The 22,057-nt window shown below is 38.4% G+C and overlaps 1 protein-coding gene across 2 annotated transcripts in view; it reads right to left on the bottom strand.

Annotated features, from left to right (window-relative positions):
• NUBPL (NUBP iron-sulfur cluster assembly factor, mitochondrial) overlaps window positions 1–22,057 on the bottom strand; it is a 245,750-nt gene that overhangs the window by 60,625 nt on the left and 163,068 nt on the right. For both annotated transcript variants that reach the window (XM_055556683.1, XM_055556682.1), the window contains exon 7: window positions 9,017–9,110. In XM_055556683.1, the coding sequence (XP_055412658.1) occupies window positions 9,017–9,110 (94 nt within the window). The remainder of the gene's footprint in view (window positions 1–9,016; window positions 9,111–22,057) is intronic.

Here is a 22,057-nt window from a genome sequence, read left to right as displayed (position 1 = left end):
GAGATGGTTGGATGGCATTACCGACTCGATGGACATGAGTTTGCACAAGCTCTAGGAGTTGGTGATGGACAGGGAAGCCTGGTGTGCTGCAGTCCATGGGATCACAAAGAGTTGGACACAACTGAGCAACTGAACTGACTGATGTTTTTAAAGGTAATGCTTTAACTGATACACAGAAAAGAGCTCCCAGGTAAAAGCAGCTGGGTTAGGAGAGATCACAGGAATGAGTTAGATAAGGGGGCACATAAACAGTGACAACTAGTCAACTAACTTTGTCATTTATTCAAACAATATTAATTGCATAAGCCATTGCCCAAGGTACTCTAAGAAATACTACAATAAATGGGGAAAAAATCATTGCATTCAAGCAGCTTACTGCCTAGTTGGTAAGATAATACCAACACAGATAAAACACTCATTCACTGATCAACATTTCCTGAGTGATTACAGGAAGGCACTGAGTTCAGCCCTGCGAGAAACACAAAGATGAATGAAGCAGAGGCTTTACTCTCGAGGGTGTAACAGTCTGGTAGAGAAGATAACAAAGTTATTTAAGTTTTGAACAGAGAACATAAGAAGTGCTATAGAAATTGTTCAGATAAAATGCTATGTGAATTCCAAAGAGGGATAAAGGGTTCCTAACTGGGAGACTGGGGGAAAATGGCAAGTAGTAGCCATTAGAATAAAGAGTAAGCAGGACCAGGGTACCCAGTGAATGGGAAAGGAAGACATTCTAAGTGAGGGTCAACTGTGTCTTATATTAGAGAAAGTAAAGGTAGGAAAGAAGGGCAGTGGGTATGTAAGGTTTAGGGGGAGCAATCCCAGGTTATACGAAGGAGTTTAGTGGGAAAAGAAAAGGAAGTCGAATCATAGCGGGGCTCAAATGAGAGTTGAAAAAGCTTCTGTGGTTTGTGGGATATGGGACATAAGAAAAAGCAGAACACAGAGTATCCTAAAAGAGTTCTAAAGTCAATGATAAGAAAAAAGGAAAATGAGGTTCATAATTAGAGAAAAATAATTCAGGTAGGTCTAGAAGGGCAGACATGATTCTGTCAGGCTGTTCCAGATTATATGAAGTGATGAAAGCCACGATTCAAGCCAGGCCAGTAAGTCTTTGGTTGGTGCCCTTCCCTCTAAATCCTGGGAACTGGCTCAATTTTAGTATTTACTTAGAAATGTTAGCTGTGAAATGACCATGGCCTGAATAAAACTACACTTCAGGACCTAAGCCTGTAAGAAATATACATATACAGAGACAATCAGCAATGAACTTGTCCCCTCAACATCCCCTCATATCCTTTCTGGTATGTTTCTGATATGTCCTGCTTGCTCTGTTTTTCTCATTATAAAATTAAGACATGTTCACTATAGAAAACTAGTCTTCTCACTGCTATTAACTTTAACATTGACATAATAAACCATCATTGTATTAACACCAACAGCTGCAATTCTATACTGAGAGCCAGTGTGCCTGGAAACCAGCCAAAGGCCCAAGACCAGTACGACCAGCCCCAAAGACAACACTAGTCTTCCCAAGAATGATTTGAAGGTCTCCAAGGGCTTCCCTGGTGACTCAGACAGTAAAGAGTCTGCCTGCAACGTGGGAGACCTGGGTTCCATCCCTGGGTCAGGAAGATCCCCTAGAGAAGGAAATGGCTACCCACTCCAGTATGCTTGCCTAGGAAATCCCATGAACAGAGGAGCTTGGCAGGCTGCAGTTCATGGGCTTGCAAAGAGTTGGACATGACTGAGCGACTAATACTACTTTCCTAAAGCCCAAAGGAGACTGCTTCTAGACTGCCTTCAGGTCTTCCCTAGGATGTATAAAGAGGCCCAAAGCAATCTTTCAGGAGTCAGAAACAAACAAACAAGCAAAAGCCTTGAATGCAGGAGAAACCAATCTAGACCACTGGTTGGATACTCACCACATAGGGGTGCACGGGTTTAGGCATATTCACAGACAAGTTTATTTTTATTAGAGATAACCTAGATTAGAATATTTACAACCTAAATGGGTTGAATGGACTAGAACTAAACTTGGTAAATCCATCAGTCAAATATTGCTGGGTTTTCTACTAGGGCAGCATGATGCAGAGCTTGACAGTATAAGCTTTAAACTCAATCAGAACTAATACAAACCTCTGCTATGACTCATTGTAACTGTGTGGTCTTGAGAAAGTTACTTAACCCTTCAAAAATTTAAGAAAATAGACATAATATAACACCTGTGATCCTCAAATAAAAAACTAATGCATGGAAAACTGTCATTAAGTGGCAGTTTGTTAATAACAGCCAATCATCATGGTATCTGTTTACACAGAAATATATTGTCTTTAAAGAATGAGTGTTTTCTCAGAAAAGGAAACCATAAACAAAATGAAAAGACAATCTATGGATTGGGAGAAAATATTTGCAACTGATACAACTGACAAGAGCTTAACTGTCAAAATATATAAACAGCTTATACAACTCAACAACAAAAAAACAAATAACCCTATTTAAAAATGGGCAGAAGACCTAAATAGACATTTTTCCAAAGAAAACAAACAGATGGCCAACAGGGGCATGGAAAAGATGCTCAAACTGCTAATTATTAGAGAAATGCAAATCAAAATTACAGTGAGATACCATCTCACACCAGTCAGAATGTCCATTATTGAAAAGTCTACCAATAACAAATGCTGGAGAGGATGTGGAGAAAAAAGGGCACCCTCTTACACCGTTGGTGGGAATGTGAGTTGGTGAAGCCACTATTAAAACCAGTATGGAGGTTTCTCAAAAAGCTAAAAATAAAGTTGCCATATGATCCACCAATCCTACTCAGGCCTATATCCAGAAGAAACTATAGTTCAAAAAGATACGTGCGCTATGTTCACAACAGCACTATTTACAATAGTCAAGACATGGAAACAGACTAAATGTCCATCAACAGATGAATGGATTAAGAAGATGTGATATATATATATATATATATATATAAGTTATATATATGCAGGGGTTAATAGTCAGCTGCCTGTTGCTCTGGCTAAGCCATGAGAAAATCACCATGGGAAAAGAATAAAAGCAAAATACAGCAATACAGCATAACCCAAATAAAAGTACATTGGGTTGATCAGTTGGGGTTGTCATGCCCTGCTAAGCTAAGGAAAAACATAGTGTGGACCTTGGAACGCTGGGTCAGAGCAAGTCCACAACACTGCTTGTGCACACACTAAGATGTTTTCCCAAGGCATATGCGGGTCTATGACCTCCAGCTAGGTGATACCCCTTGTACAAAAAAATAACAAAGACAGTTTAAAGTAATCAATAAAATGGGAGACGTGACTGGGAACGCAGGAGGCTGACTTCATTGCAACACAACAGATACTTTCTGCTTGCCAAGACACTAAATAAAAGTGATGTGGCTCCGAGGAACAGGGCTCTTGATCTAAGAGGTCTTGAGTCCACCGGTCCCATCTTTAAACCTTTAACTCTGTCTCTAGTTTCTTTTTCCCAAACTGTGTCGACCACTTTCGATCCCTACCTGCTGTGCTGGCTGTACACACACACAGATATATACACTCAGTGGTTTTAGTCATGTGCGCCAGGCTCCTCTGTCCATGATATTTTTCCAGCAAGAATACTGGAGTGGGTTGTCATTTCCTTCTCCTACACACACACATACACACACACACATATATATAGGGGTTCCTGGGTGGCTCAGTGGTAGAGAATCTGCCTGCCAGTGTAGGAGACACAGAAGAAGTGGGTCAATCCCTGAGTCTGAAAGATTCCCTGGTGGAAGAAATGGCAATCCACTCCAGTATTCTTGCCTTGAAAATCCCATGGTCAGAGAAGCCTGGGAGGCTACAGTCCATGAGGTCAAAGTCAATGAGACGTGACTGAAGCAACTAACATGTGTGTGTGTGTGTGTGTGTGTGTGTGTGTGTATATTATATATATGAATATTACTCAGCCATAAAAAAATGAAATAATGCCATTTGAAGCTACATGAATGGACCTAGAGATGATCATACTAAGCAAAGTAAATCAGAAAGAGAAAGACAAATACCATATGATATCACCTATATGTGGAGTCTAAAACACAACACAAACAAACATATTTACAAAAGAAAAACAGACTCACAGACATAGAGAATAGACGGTGGTTGCCAAGGGGAAAGCGGGATGGGGCAGGGTTGGAGTAGGGAGTTTGGGGTTAGCAGATGCAAACGACTATATGTAGATCAACAGTAGGATCTTGTACATAGATCCTACATATAGGATCAACAAGATCCTACTGTACAGCACAGGAAACTACATTCAATACTCTGTTGTAAACCACAACAGAAAAGAAGATGAAAAAGAACATATGTATGTGTACAAGTGAATCTCTCGGCTGTACAGCAGAAATTAATACAACATTGTAAACCATCTATACTTCAATTCTAAAAAAAAAAGAAAAAAGAATGAGTACTTTTGATCTACTTTTTTTAAATTATAAAAATATGCATATTTATTAAAGAAAATTTAGAAAATACTGATAAACAAAAATTCTAGTGTTATAGTCCAGATATAGCTAAGTTTCTGTATTTTTGAAAGCATCTTTACTACCTGGTCCGATTGTTTTTTTAATGGATCAGAATCGGGAAGTGAAATATACGTTAATTTTCCATAACAGAATTATGGAACACTAGAATTTTCATTTTCAGATCTCTTTCCTGAGAAAAGACAAGGCAAACGAGGTGTGGTGTGATCTTAAAATGCTCCACAATGCATTCTGTTTATTCTTTAAACCTCATCTCCATGAGGTGTTCTACAAATCCCTTCAAACCTATAATCTTAATCTCTTCTTCCTTTGATCCTCCGTGTGTGTGTGTGTGTGTGTGTGTGTGTGTGTGTGTGTGTGTGTTATTCGCTCAGTTGTGTCTGACGCTTTGCGACCCCATGGATTGTAGCCCACCAGGCTCCTTTGTCCATGGGATTCTGCAGGCAAGAGTAGTACTGGAGTGGGTTGCCATTCCTCCATACCATGGGGTTTATATCTCTCAGATTACTTTTTTGTACTCCATATTATAGCTATCCATGTTTCTTTTCTTACCCGCCACTCCCTCTCCTTGCCCTTCCCTTTGCTCTATCTCCTAAGACTGGGACTTCTAGTTTTCAAGTATAAGTGATATACAATAATATATACAGGTGTGTAATATAGTGAGTCACAATTTTTAAATGTTATGTTCCATTTATAGGTATTATAAAATATAATATCCTTGTGGCTTATATTATACATATTATTTTGTATATCTTATTCCCTACCCCTATACTGCCTCTCTCCACTTCCCTCCCTCAACTAGTAACTACTAGTTTGTTCTCTATATCTGTAAGTCTGTTTCTTTTTTGTTATATACACTAGTTTGTTGTATTTTTGGGATTCCACATAAAACTGACATTGTACAGTATTTGTCTTTCTCTGTCTGACTTCTCTCACTTAGCACAATACTCTCCAAGCCCATCCATGTTGTTGGAAATGGCAAGTTTTCATTGTTTTTTTTGTTTTTTTGTTTTTGTTTTTTTACAGCTGAGTAGTATTTCATTGTGTGTATGTGTGCACACATATGTATACATAGATATATACACATACTCACCACATCTTCTTTACCCATTCATCTATTGATAGGCATTTAGGTTGCTTCCATATCTTGGCAATTGAAACTAATGTTGCTATGAACATTGGGGTGTGTTTGTCTTTTTTTGAATTAGTGTTTCCATTTCTCTCAGACATGTATCCAGGAGTGGAACTGCTGAGTTATATGGTAGTTCTATTTTTAGTTTTTTGAGAAACCTCCCTACCCTCTTCCCCAGTGGCTGTACCAATTTACATTCCCATCAACAGTGTACAAGGATTCAGATGGGACTTTTACTGAAGACAGTGAACCTTCTGAAATTATACATATAAACTGTGTTTCTGTAGGTACAAATACATTTCCATTTATACATCAAATTATCAAAAAAAGGTCCAAGAATCAAAAAAAGGTTAGGAACACTTGTCTATGGGAAAGACTTGATTTAACCATCCATGGATCCTGTACAGTGCTAAGCACCTACCTTCATATGGATAGTATTTGTTGCTTTGCAACCTCAACTATACTTCAGTAAAAAATAAAAAGGCACAAAAGATAAATGAAAACAAAAACTTGAAGAAGCAGCAGCAGTAGCAACAGCAGCAGCAGCTACCTACTATGGAGTACAGCACAAACTGAGTTGATGAGTTTTTTCCAAAGGCAGATTTTAAGAATGACAACAAAATTAAGAAGGAAACACTGTTTCTTCATTTTAAAAAATAATTAAAATTTATTAATAAATCATAAAATCAATGTTAGGTTTATGTTTAATGCAATCTTATAAATATGTTTTCCTCATTCTAGAATCATTCTCTCATCTTATTGTTAAAAAATACTGTTTCTGAATGGTGCTTACCAGGGGCTAGGGGTAGGAGGGAATTCAGAGTTATTGTTTAATGGGTAAAGAGTTGCAGTTTGGGAAGATGAGAAAGCTCTGGAGATGGAGGGTGGTGATGGCTGCACAACAGCGTGAATGTACACAATGCTACTGAACCGCCATGCACATTTGACCAAAACTCTAAAACATTGCTTTTTATTCTCATCTAGCATACTGAAAAGCAGAGACGTGACTTTGCCAACAAAGGTCCATCTAGTCCAGGCTACGGTTTTTCCAGTGGTCATGTATGGATGTGAGAGTTGGACTGTGAAGAAGGCTGAGCGCCGAAGAATCGATGCTTTTGAACTGGGGTGTTGGCGAAGACTCTTGAGAGTCCCTTGGACTGCAAGGAGATCCAACCAGTCCATTCTGAAGGAGATCAGCCCTGGGATTTCTTTGGAAGGACTGATGCTAAAGCTGAAACTCCAGTAGTTTGACCACCTCATGCGAAGAGTTGACTCATTGGAAAAGACTCTGATGCTGGGAGGGATTGGGGGCAGGAGGAGAAGGGGATGACAGAGGATGAGATGGCTGGATGGCATCACTGACTCGATGGACGTGAGTCTGAGTGAACTCCGGGAGTTGGTGATGGACAGGGAGGCCTGGCGTGCTGAGATTCATGGGGTCGCAAAGAGTCATACACGACTGAGCGACTGAACTGAACTGAACTGAACATTAATTACCTATTAGAGGGTAGACTCTTCATCAAAGGTAAGAAATAGAGATACTAGTTAAATTTTAGGATATTATAAAGAAATCCACAAAGGAGAAGTAAATCTTAACCTCAATCTACACATTATTTGTTTTAGAGTATAAGCACAAATTAAACAGGGTGATATAATCATAAATCCTATCCAGATAGAGGGGCTATTATCTGAATAAACAAAGGAAAATTGCTTAGGGACACCCGTTTATCTGTGTGAAGTAAATTAAACTTTTTCACGGTACCAATTCACAACTCAGGGAATAAATAATAATTTAGCTCAACTTTATCAATATTATCCACATAAATAAGAGTTTTGGAATCTTGCAACAGGCATTTCAAAGTTCAAGGAGTACAACGTATTCAATAAACATTTAGCGATCACTCTTGGTATTTAAAAAATAAAAGTCCCAAAACTACTTTAAAAAGAAAAAAATACAGACTATTTAGAACTCTGACTACAGAAAGGACAAATTACTTTCCTGTTTTACTGCAATTTACTCCCATCTCATGCATTATAATTTGCCCCAACAAAGTAAAAGCCTCAGGCTCTAGAAAGGTTATAAATCTAATTAAAATATCAAAAGCAGTCATAATTATTAGTAATATCATAATGATATTTTCAAAGAATGTATCAGATCAGATCAGATCAGTCACTCAGTCGTGTCTGACTCTTTGCGACCCCATGAATTGCAGCACGCCAGGCCTCCCTCTCCATTACCAACTCCCGGAGTTCACCCAGACTCACGTCCATCGAGTCAGTGATGCCATCCAGCCATCTCATCCTCTGTCGTCCCCTTCTCCTCCTGCCCCCAATCCCTCCCAGCATCAGAGTCTTTTCCAATGAGTCAACTCTTCGCATGAGGTGGTCAAACTACTGGAGTTTCAGCTTCAGCATCATTCCTTCCAAAGAAATCCCAGGGCTGATCTCCTTCAGAATGGACTGGCTGGATCTCTTTGCAGTCCAAGGGACTCTCAAGAGTCTTCTCCAACACCCCAGTTCAAAAGCATCAATTCTTTGGCGCTCAGCCTTCTTCACAGTCCAACTCTCACATCCATACATGACCACAGGAGGAATGTATATATATTATCAAATACCTAATTTCTAAACTTTTTGGTGACTGTCCATGATAGCTCCTGGTTATTTATTACCAACAAATAACAGATTTGAAAAGACATTTTAAAATTCCATTATTTTCCTCAAAGTCCTATATGTATATAAGAGAGATTTACAGAGAGATTTACAACTATTTTTGCATTGGAATCCAGGAAAATCCTTAGAAACAGGTTCAATATAAAAGCTAATATTTAAATTCCATTGCATAAAAAGATATCCACTACCATATTGAAGTGTTAAATATTTTGTATTTGATGTAAACGAACACGTTTATTGCTCTCAACTTTAACATTAACTAATTGGCAGGATATAAAATTTTCCCAAAGTTGTATTTATTAAAAAGCCAAATTTTCCCAGTATTTATTCTTATTCAATATTCATTCAATAAATATTACTGAGTGCCTGCCACATATCAGGCACTATGCTGTAAGTGCTGAACGACTGTGAACCAAAAAGCCAGGTTTTAACTAAATAATACTTAAGCACTACTTCTTTTCTAAAACACAGACTAATATCACTACCTTTTCAAAGTGTCTTTCTTTATATTTTTGTTTGGCAGTTCTTTGCAACTTTTGTTCATGAATCTGATCTCTAAAGGTAAATTTATAAATGATAATGTTTTTAAGACACAAAAATGTTTGCCTGTCATAGAGTTTGTTTTACTGTATGACAATAACAAAACATCAAGGACAGCACAAATTCCATTTAACTGTAAGAGTTACCTGAAATGGGAATATTCTGTGAGACTGATAACTGCACATCTCCAGTTCCTGGTGGCATGTCAACAACCAGATAATCCAGTTGACCCCAATCTACCTAAAAACCAAGATGACACAGATAATATCACTGTAAAAACAAATGCGGTGAATAGTGATGTAAAAAAAAAAATGAAGTAATAACAAATCTAAAATAATAGATAGCTTTCACTTTCTAAAATAATGAAATAATAACAAATCTAAAATAAAATTACTAAGTGCCAGGGACTATGCTGAGGGCTGATATGGATGTATAAGAAACCATCTTTGCTTCTAGCAGACCTTCTCTGACCAATAAGGTTAAGTTTTCAGATGATCCCACAAAACACACACAATACCATAATGATGATATCATTGCACAATGGACTTCAGGACCAATAACCTATTTTCACTGAGAACAGCCCTAATTTTACCTAAGGAGGTCTTAGCTTTTTGTCCTTTAAGTTTTTAGTAGTGTTTCCTGTAGCAGATCCTACTAAAATTTTTAATGTTTATTATTTTTTCTTCATATAACACACTAATAATGAAAACTGAAACTTGATAAGAAAATTTTATAAATATAACTAGATTTCCAAACTATTAACATTTGGTTATTTCTTTTCAGTCACTTTTCTAAGTATCTATACCTAGAAAAATGCTCAGCCTCAATTAGATAGGTATCAAGAATACTTTGGGGCTTTCCTAGTGGTTCAGTCGGTTTTTAAAGAATCTGTCTGCAATGCAGGAGACCTGGGTTCGATCCTTGGCTCAGGAAGGTCCCCTGGAGAAGGAAATGGCAACACAATCCAGTATTCTTGCCTGGGAAATCCCATGGACAGAGGAGCATGGCAGGCAAGAGTCCATGGGGTCCCAAGAGTCAGACACAACTTAGCGACTAAACCACCACCACCACCAAGGGTACTTCAAGCTCTTTTCTCCTTAAATGGTTCTTCCTTATGAATCCCCAGTTTCAGCAAAAGGCTGTAGGGTCCTCTCAGTTGCCTAATACAAAGACTTGGGATCATACTTAACTTGTTCCCTTTCCCTCACCATTTATATTAAACTTTCTAAGAAATCTCTGAAATGTATTCACTTCTCCTTCTGCAAGGCCAAGAACCCAACATGAACCACAGTCATTTATCACCAAAATCTCCCAACCAATTTCTCTGTATTAGCATTGCCCATACAGTCTATTCTTAATACCACAGACAAAAATGATTTGATAGTGCAGTGTTTTTTTGTTTGTTTGTTTAAAACTCCTCTATTGCTTTTAGAATAAAGGCTGAGCTTAAGCTTTAGAACTTCCACCTGGTCTGCTTTACTTGCTCATTCCTCCTCATTCTTGAGGCTGCAGCTTGAAAATCACTTCCCATAAATTTGATTAAAGATTAGATATGCTGTTCCTATTATGTAGGAACAATTCTTCCAATCATTTGTTCATTCATTCAACCAACAAATGTTTACTGAGTATCTACTCTATATCAGGCATTGAGCAAGGTAATTAATAATTGAATAGTATCATGGTCCCTTAGTCTCACAGAATTTACAGTACAGAGGGAGAGAGATATTCAACACAAAATGATATAACCTGTACAAAAAAGGTTAGTGAGAGAAATTGAAAGATCAACATAGCTGAAGAGCAGTGCAAGAGGAAAGATGGCATTCGTTTACTATTGTTTCAGTATCTATCTTCTCATGAATGATTTAGAATATCTAACATAGAATGGACACATAGGAGACGCTGAAGTTTTCTTTCAAGGAATGAATGAATAAATACATACATGCAAATACTTAAAATGTTTTTAAAAGGAAATGGAAATTATACTGTGTATCCTGCTTCTTAAAACTTAATAATGTGAAGTAAGCCTTTTCCATAAAATCAGATATTCTTAAAATATGATATTGGGTCTGATGGATTCATTTATGTTTTAACACATTTTTTCAACATATATTTACTGAGAAATGCTTCCAGGCACTGTTCCAGGTGATGAATAGACAGCAATGAAAAAAACAAAGTCCCAGCCAACAAGCAACTATAGTTTTAGTGAGGGAGACAGGTAGATAAACAGAAAGACAAAGAGTAAAAAGTACTACAAAGAAAACATGCATCCCTTTCTATGCAGAATTACTTGGTTCCTGATTTGGATATATCCAGATCAAACAGCAAGAGACATTTTAAAAGTCTTCAATTTCTGAGTTTCAGAGAGCGGGCAGTAAGAGTTCAGACAGCTAAGAATTTATCAAAGGAGTTCTTTGAGTCTCTTCAGTTTCCAGGGTCAGATAGTGAGGAACACATGAAGAAGAGAGAAAAGGAATAGAATGTGGTGGAAGGGACTAACTTCGACAGGGTGGTCAGAGTCTGAAGTGAGAAAAATAACATGCAATTCTTAGAAAGCATTCTAGGCAGAAGCAATGGCAACTGGAAAGGCCCTGAGATGGGGATACGCTTGGTACGTTCAAGGAATAGCTAGGAAGGCAGCACAGCCTTTCTAAAACAGCACTCCTCCAACCATCAGTCTCTTTCCTTCTCTGAATGTGTTTTTCTTGAAAACATTTATCAATATCTGACATTATACACTGACATGTCTTTTAGGAATTCTATGATATTTCTCAATCACAAGTATTTGATACTGATTAAATGACACATTTTAAAAGAATGATGAAATGAAGAACATGAAGTAGTTCATTTTCAATATGGGGTTTCTTGGTTTGAAAACAGTTATCCCTAAGTTACCCATGGCCATCATATATGAAACTATTTACAAAAAAGATAAAGGATACTTTTCATTTTACACCCTCTACACTGAAACTCCTAGCACTGGCAGACTGACAAGCCTCTTTGTTTCAGAGGACATCAAATGACTAGTGCCAACAATTTATAATTGTTGTTCCTTGGCATTTAATCATATTTATCACATTGGCTCCAATTTCTTACATCTTTAAAAAGAATTCCTATTATATTTCCAAGGAACTAAAAATACTACACTGTTAAGGCAATGAATTTCAAATGACTCTTAAACTGAATTCAAACTCAATGGGAAAAATGAAAAACCTGGCCCAGAACCTTCATCACACATAGTAGGCATTTCACCAAGGCTTGTACACTTGAACTGAACTCAGTATCTGATTTCCAGTTTTATGGCATTCACTAATATATCAATATATTGCTATTGATGAATATATAATAATTAATATAAAATTAACATAATTAACACATTATTGTTGTTCAGTCACTAAGTCATGTCTGACTTTTTGTGACCCCAATTAACAATTATTATAATATTGAAATGAAATGTTAGTTGCTCAGTCATATCCAACTCTTTGCAACCCCATGGACTGGGGCTCACCAGTCTACTCTGTCAGGATTTCCCAGACAAGAATACTGGAGTGGGTTGCCATTTCTTTTCCAGGATCGAACACGGGTCTCCTGCAGTGCAGACAGATTCTTTACCAACTGAGCCACCAGGGAAGCTCTCAAGGAGTACAATATTAATATATTAAAATATACTCTGCCAGAAAGTTCCAGTTCTCTTGTAAAAGAACTACCAAAGCATCAATTTTAGAATAATTTGGGGATTCTCTACATGTGTGGATTTACTCACATAAATTATTCATTACTAAATGCAGGGAAATAAGTACTAGCAAAACACCCAGGCATCTAATTTAGTAAAACCCCACAGCAGATCCCGGCTTCCCAGGTTACTTAATGGTAAAGAATCTGCCTGACGATGCAGGAGACGCAGATTTAATCCCTGGGTCGGGAAGATCCCCTGGAGAAGGGAATGGCAACCCACTCCAGTATTTTTGCCTGAAAAATCTCATGGACAGAGGAGCCTGGTGGGCTATAGTCCATGGGGTATCAAAGAGTCAGACACGACTTAGTAACTGAGCACACAGTACAGCAGAAGCCCCGGACTTTGTGTGTCATGGAGCACATACAACTTCGGTGGTCTTCTCTAAGAATAAGAATGCAAAGTCAGGAATGCCAAACTAGGTACAAAAGTAAATATTTATTTAGAATGTAAAAGAAATCATCATAACATGCTAGCACCTTAGAGTTGCTTTCTCTGAGACCTCCTGAACACCAGAAATGCTTACACAGAAATTGTCCCTGACTGCAACCAGCTTCCGCTCTCCACTGAGAATATTCTACAACCCAAGACTGTGTGGAATCCTGAACTTAAGCTTCATTACCTTCAAGGTAACTCCACCTCTGGTAAAACCTTCTCAGCTCCCTCTCAGGCTCTAGACTTAAAGGATCCCAGTGGGACAGACTGAGTCAGTCTAGAAGTGGAGTTACCAAGGTGGTTCAGAGATGCCCTATGGATAAAGAGGCAGTGCTGCAGCAGAGAACCCAGCAATGCAGTTAGGAAGTCAAATAGGTGCATCGTATCTGAAGGGGCACATAAACAGCATAATAGGAGAATTAAAAAAAAAAAAATCCAGTGTTCAGGGCAACTGAGAAGGATGGGATGTGGTATAGATTAGACCAACAGTTAAGACCTCAGTTTGTCAACAGCTCTGTGCAAGATGTCTCTTTTACACAGTTATATGCAACTTTTAATTTCCTCTAAAATGTTTGAGATACAGGACTTTTGGAATCAAATCAGTCACTGAGCATTCAAATAACATTAGAACAGCTGTTTTTTCATCTGTCTTATAAATATGCATTTGTACTTGCTAAAACAGCACATCTTATGGTATTGCTTTTTTAAATTGCTCTTTCTCTGTTATTAAGACAACCAACACTTGAAGGTTATGCCATCAGAAATAATTACTAGATCTCTGTTAAATTATTTTTATTTTTTGTCTTCATCTTACTATTTATCTTTTTTGTCAACCTTATTCAGGGAAAATATTTCAGCAAGCACCAACTGGGGTTCAGTTCAGTTCAGTTGCTCAGTCGTGTCCGACTCTTTGTGACCCCATGAATCGCAGCACACCAGGCCTCCCTGTCCATCACCAACTCCCGGAGTTCACTCAGACTCACGTCCATCGAGTCAGTGATGCCATCCAGCCATCTCATCCTCTGTTGTCCCCTTCTCCTCCTGCCCCCAATCCCTCCCAGCATCAGAGTCTTTTCCAATGAGTCAACTCTTTGCATGAGATGGCCAAAGTACTGGAGTTTCAGCTTTAGCATCAGTCCTTCCAAAGAAATCCCAGGGCGGATCTCCTTCAGAATGGACTGGTTGGATCTCCTTGCACTCCAAGGGACTCTCAAGAGTCTTCTCCAACACCACAGTTCAAAAGCATCAATTCTTCGGCACTCAGCCTTCTTCACAGTCCAACTCTCACATCCATACATGACCACAGGAAAAACCATAGCCTGGACTAGACGAACCTTTGTTGGCAAAGTAATGTCTCTGCTTTTGAATATGCTATCTAGGTTGGTCATAACTTTCCTTCCAAGGAGTAAGCGTCTTTTAATTTCATGGTTGCAATCACCATCTGCAGTGATTTTGGAGCCCAGGAAAATAAAGTCTGACATTGTTTCCACTGTTTCCCCATCTATTTCCCATGAAGTGATGGAACAGGATGCCATGATCTTAGTTTTCTGAATGTTGAGCTTTAAGCCAACTTTTTCACTCTCCACTTTCACTTTCATCAAGAGGCTTTTGAGTTCCTCTTCACTTTCTGCCATAAGGGTGGTGTCATCTGTATATGTGAGGTTATTGATATTTCTCCTGGCAATCTTGATTCCAGCTTGTGCTTCTTCCAGTCCAGAGTTTCTCATGATGTACTCTGCATAGAAGTTAAATAAGCAGGGTGACAATATACAGCCTTGACTTAACTCCTTTTCCTATTTGGAATCAGTCTGTTGTTCCATGTCCAGTTCTAACAGTTGCTTCCTGACCTGCATACAAATACCTCAAGAGGCAGGTCAGGTGGTCTGGTATTCCCATCTCTTTCAGAATTTCCCACAGTTTATTGTGATCCACACAGTCAAAGGCTTTGGCATAGTCAATAAAGCAGAAATAGATGTTTTTCTGGAACTCTCTTGCTTTTACTATGATCCAGCGGATGTTCTGCCTTTTCTAAAACCAGCTTGAACATCAGGAAGTTCATGTTTCAGGTATTGCTGAAGCCTGGCTTGGAGAATTTTGAGCATTAGTTTACTAGCGTGTGAGATGAGTGCAATTGTGCGGTAGTTTGAGCATTCTTTGGCATTGCCTTTCTTTGGGATTGGAATGAAAACTGACCTTTTCCAGTCCTGTGGCCACTGCTGAGTTTTCCAAATTTGCTGGCATTTTGAGTGCAGCACTTTCACAGTGTCATCTTTCAGGATTTGTAATAGCTCAACTGGAATTCCATCACCTCCTCTAGCTTTGTTCGTAGTGATGCTTTCTAAGGCCCACTTGACTTCACATTCCAGGATATCTGGCTCTAGGTGAGTGATCACACCATCATGATTATCTGGGTCATTAAGAGCTTTTTTGTACAGTTCTTCTATGTATTCTTGTCACCTCTTCTTAATATCTTCTGCTTCTGTTAGGTCCATACCATTTCTGCCCTTTATCGAGCCCATCTTTGCATGAAATGTTCCCTTGGTATCTCTAATTTTCTTGAAGAGATCTCTAGTCTTTCCCATTCTCAGATGACCATTATATCTACTACTGTGGGGCAGGAATCCCTCAGAGGAAATGGAGTGGCCATTATGGTCAACAAAAGAGTTTGAAATGCAGTACTTGGATGCAATCTCAAAAACGACAGAATCATCTCTGTTCGTTTCCAAGGCAAACCATTCAATATCACAGTAATCCAAGTCTATGCCCCAACCAGTAACGCTGAAGAAGCTGAAGTTGAACGGTTCTATGAAGACCTACAAGACCTTTTAGAAGTAACACCCAAAAAAGATGTCCTTTTCATTATAGGGGATGCTGCTGCTGCTAAGTCACTTCAGTCGTGTCCAACTCTGTGCGACCCCAGAGACGGCAGCCGACCAGGCTCCCCCGTCCCTGGGCTTCTCCAGGGAAGAACACTGGAGTGGGTTGCCATTTCCTTCTCCAATGCATGAAAGTGAAAAAATAAAGTGAAGTCGCTCAGTCATGTCCGACTCCTAGCAATCCCATGGACTGCAGCCCACCAGGCCCCTCCGTCCATGGGATTTTCCAGGCAAGAGTACTGGAGTGGGTTGCCATTGCCTTCTCCATCATTATAGGGGACTGGAATGCAAAAGTAGGAAGTCAAGAAACACCTGGAGTAACAGGCAAATTTGGCCTTGGAATATGGAATGAAGCAGGGCAAAGAAAATGCACTGGTTATAGCAAACACCCTGTTCCAACAACACAAGAGAAGACTCTACACATGGACATCACCAGATGGTCAACACCAAAATCAGATTGATTATATTCTTTGCAGCCAAAGATGGAGAAGCTCTATACAGTCAACAAAAACAAGACCAGGAGCTGACTGTGGCTCAGATCATGAACGCCTTGTTGCCAAATTCAGACTGAAATTGAAGAAAGTAGGGAAAACCACTAGATCATTCACATATGACCTAAATCAAGTCCCTTAATACAGTGGAAGTGAGAAATAGATTTCAGGGACTAGATCTGATATATAGAGTGCCTGATGAACTAAGGCTAATATGTCTTCCCCAAACAATATTTTGTGTTTTGTATTCAAAATAATGTCTGATAATCAGAAAGAAACCCAAAAACTCAAATAAAGGTAATTCCTTCTTTACTGAGGAATAACTGGGAGATAAAAGTGTGTCTTATATTTGGACAGATAAGGTTATGAAGACAGCAGGACATCAGTTATGAAGAGTATGGTGCTATGAATGGGTAAAGAAGATGGACCACTTCCTTCCACAGATATTTCTATTAAGAAGCTGACCAAAGCAGCACCTATCAAGCCTCGAAGCAGAGGATGCTGGGAGTACAAGTGCAAAATGTCTGAGTTGTAAGTGTTAAAAAGAAACGGCCCATGGATGCATTCAATTTTTAGCTTCTCAGCTGGCTGGGGCAGTGTACCAGTCAGCCTCCAGTGGTTTCCATCATGAGCACTACACAGGCCATGCTAATACCACAGGGTCAAGATGAGCTTTTCCAAAGCAAAGGCAGAGTGTCCCAGCTATCCTAGGTTTGTGAGCAAGGTCAATGGGAGCCAGATGAAAACAGCATCAGCCAGGGTGGGCCCTGGATCCCTGTGGATTCAGGGAGGAACATCACTGCCAAGAAAGAAGAGCTAGAGTTATGATCTGCTGGAGCCAAAGTAGTGGCCAAGAAGAATTACACTCCTGAGGACAAGAAAAAGGTGTGACTTAAGAACAAAAAGACAAATCACGAAGCAGGAAAAATGGGAGAAAAATCTAGATTGAATAATTTAAAAGTTGACTGTATCTCGAAAACCTATTCATACAATGCTTAAAATAATTCCATCGGTAACAGAGCAAATTCTAAAGGAAGTTGGCTAAGTCAGACATTGCCTCTTTCCTTCCTGTCTGCTCTTAATCAGTCCTTGAATAGTTGGTTGACCCTTATGCCCACTTGAGGCATAATGAGTAGATCTTAATGTCGTGTCCTGACATCTGACTCTGGCCATCCATCTGTTGCTCCTTCTATCCCGTACCGAAGTCCTGCCACCTCTCCCTGATTTCCTGGTTCTCCAACTGCATGATTTAACCCTAACAGCAAATAGAATAGTACTTATACTTTGTTCAGAATCCCAGACATGAAACCATGCTACCTCTGGCACAGGAGATGCAGCTAACCTTATCTCAGACCCATGGACAAACTTGTCAGGCAAATCACCAAGCTACTAGGATTTTTGCTTCAACTAACTTCCAAGGTTTGAAGAATTCTAGGTAATTATTTTTATACAAAATTATCTTCTCAACTTCAGTGTAAGTTCCCTGACATGAGTCCATTCTTTATGCATCTCTGAACTCTCTTTCCACAACTAATTCCCTCCATAATGAATCAGTGTTCAGTGTTCAATCCATATTCACTGAGAGTAATTCTGAGTCAATTTATTACACTATTAAAACTAATTTTTTTGCCATATGAGGTACCTTTTACATAAAATATAGATCTAAAATAGAACACAAATTAGGATTAAGTCTGAACCATGGTTTTTGCTCTGCCCAGTGGCTTATTCATAAAATCATATAACATTTTATTTTGGTTGCAAGAAGAAAATTGCTACAAAGATGAAATTATTTAAATAACAAATAATGTAATAAAAACTTGAATAACAAAAAAAAATTCCACTTGAGTTGATGACCTACTAACTTGTAGAAATAAATGACACAACAAAATTTAATGAACTTATCCTTGAGACTATTTTGATAAAAGCTAACCCAGTTACAGGAGAAGGCAATGGCACCCCACTCCAGTACTCTTGCCTGGAAAATCCCATGTGTGGAGGAGCCTGGTAGGCTGCAGTCCATAGGGTCACGAAGAGTCGGGCACGACTGAGCGACTTCACTTTCGCTTTTCACTTTCATGCATTGGAGAAGAAAATGGCAACCCACTCCAGTGTTCTTGCCTGAAGAATCCCAGGGACGGGGGAGCCTGGTGGGCTGCTGTCTATGGGGTCGCATAGAGTCGGACACAACTGAAGCAACTTAGCAGCAGCAGCAGCAACCCAGTTACATGGTGAAAACACATTATTCGAGTTATAACAATGATCTAAAACTTCTTTAATATTTTCATTTATTTCAGATGAAAATTCTCTAGTCCATTTTTAAATTTCTTCCTTGCCATAGGAAAAGAAGGTAGGATGGAAAATGCCTTGAGTAAATCCCTCCAGATACTACCAACCCAAATGACAGCAGTAATGTTCTGAGAGAGAAAGAAAGAGAAACTTTATTCTTTATCCTTCCCTTTAACATCATATTTCATTTCATTTTATCCTTCTCTTTAACATCATCTTCCATTTCATTAACTGTCCTAGCAGAGATACAGAGCAGACTGAACCTGACAACATGGACAGTGTCAATTCACTGACACTGTCCATTCAATGACTTCTTACCCAAAAGTTGATAGATGGGCCAATCTTTGGTAACGCTACCCAGTTTCTGAAGCAATATTTAAAGATTATCCAATTCCCAGTCCAGCCCACAGACACACAGGTAAATCCACAGACACCCAGGTAAATCCACAGTACAACTTAAACAGTAAAACTTCACGGTGTAAAAATAATAATGTTACCACAAAAGTAAGAATATATCAGTTAATTATGAGAACATCTAAGTTCTCCAGACTCCTGCTTTAGACCAACTGCTTATACATATAGATGTTCATAACCTATGAAGATGATGTTAGTAAAGGATAGGACTGCTACCAAAAAGGCCTAAAATATTACAAACTTGCCTGAAAATCAAGATGTTTTTATTTTAAAAAAAATACTATGGGGAGGGTGGTGGGAGGGGATGTTCAAGTGGGAGGGAACAGGGGTAAACGTATGTCTGATTCATGTTGATGTTTGGTAGAAACTAACACACTACTGTAAAGCAATTATCCTTCATTTAAAAATAAATATTTTAAAATTACTAAAAGATATTTCAAAAATAAAAACTCTCCTTTGTTTTTTATTATAAACCTAAAGGCTGAAGCTTCAGAATTTTTTTAAGTAGGAATAACAAACCACCTTACTAACCTAATTTGCATGTTTAGTCACCCACTGATGTCTGACTCTTCACGACCCCATAGACCATAGCCTGCCAGGTTCCTCTGTCCATGGGATTTTCCAGGCAAGAAGACTGGAGTGGGTAGCCATTCCCTTCTCTAGGGGATCTTTTCGACCCGGGGATCAAATCCAGTTCTCCTGCAGTGCAGGTGGATTCTTTACCATTTGAGCCACCAGGGAAACCCAACCTAATTTGGGACAGTTTATAAAATATATTTAGATGTGTAGGACTCTCTTTAAGAAAATTAAAAACTATAATACTCTTTTTAAAAACTCCTTAGAAAAAATACTCTATTTGCGAGGATCCAAGGTCCTGAAGGAGGTTCTTAAAGATGTTACAGAACTTGAGGGACTTTCTGCTCCTGGAAAGCAATCTACCCAATGTATTAACAGTACTGAATGCTAGGGGTGAGCTGACTAACTGTTCCAGATGATTTCTTGAGCTCCAGTTACCTGCCATCTAGAATCCTACACTTGAGCCTTATGGTGCATCAGGAGGAACTGGGTTAGTGAACAGGGAAGAGATGGGGGGAAGGGTTTGCAGGTAACAGGTAAAGGAGAGCAAATGGAAATGAGTAGTTTTTGAGAGTCTAAGGTAGATACATTTATGTAACATTGCAAAATGGGCATTATAATTTCTTTCTTATAGAGATAAGAATATTGAGGATTAGAGAAGTTAAGAAAGTTGCCCAAGGTAAGGCTGATGGTGAGTGATAGAGTTGGGATATAAATTCTGGTCTGTGTGACTCAAGTCATGTTTCCAAGTCTCCCAGAGAATTAGGAGCAGCATCACTATTCCAAGCCCATTCTCCGAGGCCTTGTTCTATTAGCACAACCCCAAGAACAAATGAGTTTTACTACACCACTTTTTCAGAGTATGATAATAAAAAAGTAAACACTATAGACTCACAGAAAATTATTTACTTCATAATATAAGTAAGAAATAGAAGAATCATTTGTTTCCTTATTTTTTCCCCTTTACTGGTTAATTAGAATGATGTTTCCTCTATTTCTGAGTATTTTTTATGGTATGTCATAGTATTCTTTCCTTACATAATCCTTTAAGAGTCTTTTACATATTAAAGCAAGATCAACCAGTCAATCCTAAAGGAAATCAACCCTCAACTCTGAATATTCATTGGAAGGACTGATGCTGAAGCTAAAGCTCCAATACTATGGCCATCTGATGCAAAGAGCCAACTCATTGGAAAAGACCCTGATGATGGGAAAGACAGATGGCAGGAGGAGAAGGGGGCGACATCCAACATCTCATGCTGGATGGCAAGAGATGGTTGGATGTCATCACTGACTCAGTGAACATGAGTTTGAGCAAATTCTGGGAGACAGTGAAGGACAGGGAGGCCTGGCATGCTGCAGTATATGTGGTCACAAAGAGTCAGGCATGACTGAGTGACTGAACAACAACAACAAATTAAAGTAAGGGTCTTATAACCATGAAAATGTTGACTATGCGTTATTAAAGAATATTAATAGTAATAATAATAACCCACCACTAAATTTTGGTTTTGTTTTCAATCAATAAATCATTAATGAATCATAAATCATAGAATCATCATTCTACCAACCATCTACACACAAAAAATTATGTGGAGCAACAGTCTGAAACCAAGTAAATATCTTCTAAAGACTAAGAGAGAAAATAAATATGTTTTTAAATACCTAAAATTTTGAACACAGTGTTTCTTAAACTGGCCCACTAGGTTTTAATCCAAAAATTTAAAGATCTAACATCAAATAGAAAACCAACTGTGAGGAATTTATAGCTCCATATGCAGCTATATTTCAAGTATGAGCTATTACAATGCAGCTTTTAGATTTCAAATTCTGATTCAGACATTAATTACTATGATTTAAAAAAAAAAACGGCACTGGAAAGAAGGAGTTCAGCAAAAATCAAGACTATGAATCTACCTGGATATAGGTAAGAATCCAGATAGCTCTTCATCAAACAGAAGAGTTCTAGTCTGGGAAACTTGTATACCTAAGTTCTAATCATTTTTGTCTCTAATTAACTATATTAGCATGGGTCAACTAATTAACCTCTGTGGCCCTAACTATTCTCTTCTGCTAAAATCAAGTGTTTAAATTAGATAATCAGTAAGATTCCTTCAAATAACTTAAAAAAAGAAAATGTGACAATGACTTGTTTGTGTAAGCTGAAAAACATTTGTGAGAGATTTGCTTAGAGAAAAAAGTGAATAGAAAGTATTCTTATCCAAAAGCACCAAAATGACAACACAAGCTTTTTTTCTAATTTTTTTAATGGGAGTACTTTATATAAAAACAAGAAAGGTAAAAGCAAACTGGTATATTTAACGAATTTATTTCATGGAATGATCATATTTCTTATGGAAAAATTAGCTGAATTTTACA

The sequence above is a fragment of the Bubalus kerabau genome, chromosome 19 (genome assembly GCF_029407905.1).
Source record: "Bubalus kerabau isolate K-KA32 ecotype Philippines breed swamp buffalo chromosome 19, PCC_UOA_SB_1v2, whole genome shotgun sequence".
In the NCBI taxonomy this organism is placed as follows: domain Eukaryota; kingdom Metazoa; phylum Chordata; class Mammalia; order Artiodactyla; family Bovidae; genus Bubalus; species Bubalus kerabau.
Note: the sequence above shows the minus strand (reverse complement) of the source record. Positions and strands in the feature narration are given on the sequence as shown.